At 41.6% G+C, this 3,631-nt stretch overlaps 1 protein-coding gene across 1 annotated transcript; it reads left to right on the top strand.

Annotated features, from left to right (window-relative positions):
• Window positions 1–433: 433 nt before the first annotated feature.
• LOC102300115 (olfactory receptor 142-like) lies at window positions 434–2,296 on the top strand. Its single transcript, XM_005953530.3, has 2 exons — window positions 434–1,432; window positions 2,292–2,296. The coding sequence occupies exons 1-2, from the start codon at window positions 532–534 to the stop codon at window positions 2,294–2,296; spliced, it is 906 nt and encodes a 301-aa protein (XP_005953592.2). The 5' UTR covers window positions 434–531.
• Window positions 2,297–3,631: the final 1,335 nt, after the last annotated feature.

Raw genomic sequence — 3,631 nt, 5'->3', positions numbered from 1 at the left:
GTTTCTTCTTCACAAATGTACTCAAGTAAAAGTAAAAAGTATCGTGCAAAAAAGGTACTTTAAAAGTACTTTTTTTTTCAAAAACTTACTCAAGTAAATGTAACGGAGTAAATGTAACTCGTTACTACCCACCTCTGTCTGTTTCTAATTGTGTCCTCGTACATTTTGACCTTTCAAACTCACACCTGCTGAAGTCATTTGATTATCGGTACCTAACTACTGCTGTGTCTCTCATCTTCGTACTTTCAGAAACAAGGATGGACCCGTGGGTGATGGGTAATGAGGTCATGCTGTTTGTGCACATTTAAACTGATGTGAATGAGTTAAAAGAAGCACAGTTGCAGCTCAGTGGGGAGCGACTGGTAGTCAGGCTGTGCTGTGCAGTGTCTCAGTTTTTGTGTTGTATAGCAGAATGGTATGTTTGGAGAATGTTTCCAAGCTGTTCCTGTTATGTGACGTTAACTGAACTTCAGGTAACCTGCAAGAAAAGAACAAGAAACAAGTTCCTGTGAGGTATTCTGAGCCTCAAGGATGATGATAAACACTACAGAGATTACACATTTCACTCTAAGTCCCTACTTTGACACCGGTGCATACGGATACTTGTATTTCCTCATTATTCTTACGTCTTATGCTGCAATCATTTGTGCGAACCTCCTGCTGATTGTGGTTATCTGTGTGAACAGAAGCTTACATGAACCTATGTACATGTTTCTGTGCAGCCTGTTTGTGAATGAGCTGTATGGTAGTACAGGGCTGTTTCCGTTCCTCCTGCTTCAGATCCTCTCTGATGTTCACACTGTTTCTGTTTCATTTTGTTTCCTGCAGGTTTTCTGTGTGTACACTTATGCTTGTGTGGAGTTTATAAACTTTGTCGTCATGTCTTATGACAGATATTATGCCATCTGCTGGCCTCTTCAATATAAATCATGTATGACACTTAAAACAGTCACCACGCTGATTTCTCTAACATGGTTATTACCTTTTATTATGATTGTCGTGCTTATATCTTTGAGTGCTCCTCTACAGCTCTGTGGAAACGTCATCAATAAAGTTTTTTGTGGAAACTACGCCATCATTAAACTGGCCTGCTCTGACACCAGAGTCCACAACATCTTTGGACTCATTTACACTTTCATCTCTGTCATTATTCCTCTTGTTTTAATCCTGTACACCTACGTGAGGATCCTGAAAGTCTGTTTTTCTGGCTCCAAGCAGACTCGACAGAAAGCCGTCAGCACCTGCACGCCTCACCTCGCCTCCATCTTGAACTTTTTTTTTGGTTGCTGTTTTCAGATATTACAAAGCAGATTTGACACCAGTGGTGTGCCAAATGTTTTTGGCATTTTATCATCATTGTACTTTCTGACATGCCAGCCGCTCTTCACACCGCTACTGTACGGGCTGAAAATGACCAAAATACGCATTGCATGTAAACAGCTGTTTTGTGGTTCACTGACACGTTTGTTCAGTTGTAGCAGTGATATCTTCTCCAAAAGCCACCAAAGTCAGAGTTATTGTTAATGCATGTCGATTAAAAGGAAACTTATTTTGGAGCTGAAATCATTCAAAATCTGTTTTTGTGAGTATGCTTGAACAAATAAACTAATATGAGTGACATAGTTTTCTGTTGTTACGCTTGCAGCACATAACATTTATTTTGTGTGATGTGTGTTTTTCACTTGAGCAGAGATAAACAGTCGGGTGGTTTGGGATCAGTGTGTCTAACTTCCAGAGGGAATGGATCAACACACAAACAGCAAAGTAAAAGCAAAAGATGATCCATCAACAACTGTACATAAACACTTTGAACAGATAACAAAATAAAAATATATTTTTGCTAATTCTTGCATAAAATTACACATTTAAACTGAAATCACATGAATATAAAGTTCTATTGGTTGATAAATTTCCATCACATGATTCAAAATGAACTCACTTACTGCCATTTAATAGTGAGAACATTTTCTATAAATATTAAAAGTCTCACAACACAACTGTTTCCCTCACTGAGATATTTGATCTTGCTGCACTGAAAAAAATGGGATTAACATAAAAACAATATGTACATCGGTTGCATGCAATTAAGTTATGTTTTGTCAACCTTATTATTTTATGTTATAACTGCACACAAATCTTTTGTAACATGAAAATGAATTTTGTCATGTTGTTAGTATGCTTTTCATTCATGTCAAATATTTATAGAAACTACTTGTTTATCAGACATTAACTGGTTATGTAAAATGTAAAGAGCTCTTTTATGTTAATTGTATTTGACTACCATGTGTTAGATTGACAAGATAATTTTATGCTATAAATATGTGTGTGTGTGTGTGTGTGTGTGTGTGTGTATATATATATATATTGTTAGGATGCCTGGGTCGTCGACCCAGGGTTTTTGAGTTTATGATGTTATTTATACTGTCTAGTTTTGGTTTCTTTGAGTTCTGTCTTATGGCTTAGGTCTCTGTCTTCTTTAGTTGCTCTGTCTCCCCTATCACCTGCATCCCCTTGTCTAGTTCGTGTCTATGTGTATCTTAAGTTCCTATATCCCCGTGTTCAGTCAGTGTTTGTGTCTGCCCTGTTCCCACATCTCTGTTCCCTTTGTAGTGCCTGCTTATGAGCCTGTGTCTTTGTTCAGTCTGTGTTATGTGTTTCCTGTTTTACTTTGAAAGTCCATGTCTGATGTTAATGTGTCTGGTTTTGCTTCCTCTTGTCTCGTTAGGCCTGATTTGCCCCAGCTGTGTTTCCCTCCTGTTACCCATTCCCTGATTGCTCCCTCTGTGTATTTAAGCCCTGTGTTTCTTGTGTCTGTGTCGCGATCTACCGTTTACTTTGCTGTGTGTTTTGCCTGTCCACCGGTGTAAGTTTATTTTGAGGTTTTTCCAGTTATGTCATGTTTGCGTTCAGCATTAAAGCTGTTTTTGTTTAAGTTCTGTCTCTGGAGTCTGCACCTTGGGTCCTATTCCTGCCTGCACACAGCCACACCTAACAGAAGATCGCGACCAGAACATGGACCCCGCAGACTCTTTTTCCTCGGAGTACAACATTGAGATGGAGCGGATGGTGAGCCTGCTTGACCGCATCGCCCAGTCCCCTGATTTAAGGACCATGGCAGTGGGGCTGAGTGCGGTGGAGGCCATCATTCGGTTTAACCCCCGGCTTAGCCAGTTTGCTAAGGACACTAAGTTGGATGACACCATTACTGCCTGGAGAGAGCAAGTCAAGGCTGGTGAGCTTGCTCTCTCTCTCTCTACATCTTCCCCACCGTTACTCCAGGACAACACACACTTTCCTTCTGTTTCAACACTGCCACGGACTTCCTCTCCCTCCCCACACCAGCTGGGTTCTCGTTCACCTGCCTTTTTCCTGGCAGCTATGTGGTCAGAGGATGAGGAGGAGGTCTCTTTTTCTCCACCGGTTCCTGTTTCCTCATCCCGAAGGAAACGGCGTTCTGGCCGCCGCCACAACAGAACTGTTGAGCATTTTGACTCTGGACATTCTGACATCACACCCACTTCATCTGTTCTGCAAACTGGTTCTGCTGGGGGGTCCGAGGGGCCCGTTCAGCCACCTGTCTCCGCTGGAGGGCCCGAGGAGCCCGTTCAGCCTCCTCTTCCTGCTGGAGGGC

This window comes from Haplochromis burtoni, unplaced genomic scaffold (genome assembly GCF_018398535.1).
Source record: "Haplochromis burtoni strain Fernald_Lab_line unplaced genomic scaffold, NCSU_Asbu1 Contig_3051, whole genome shotgun sequence".
NCBI classification, from domain to species: domain Eukaryota; kingdom Metazoa; phylum Chordata; class Actinopteri; order Cichliformes; family Cichlidae; genus Haplochromis; species Haplochromis burtoni.
Note: the sequence above shows the minus strand (reverse complement) of the source record. Positions and strands in the feature narration are given on the sequence as shown.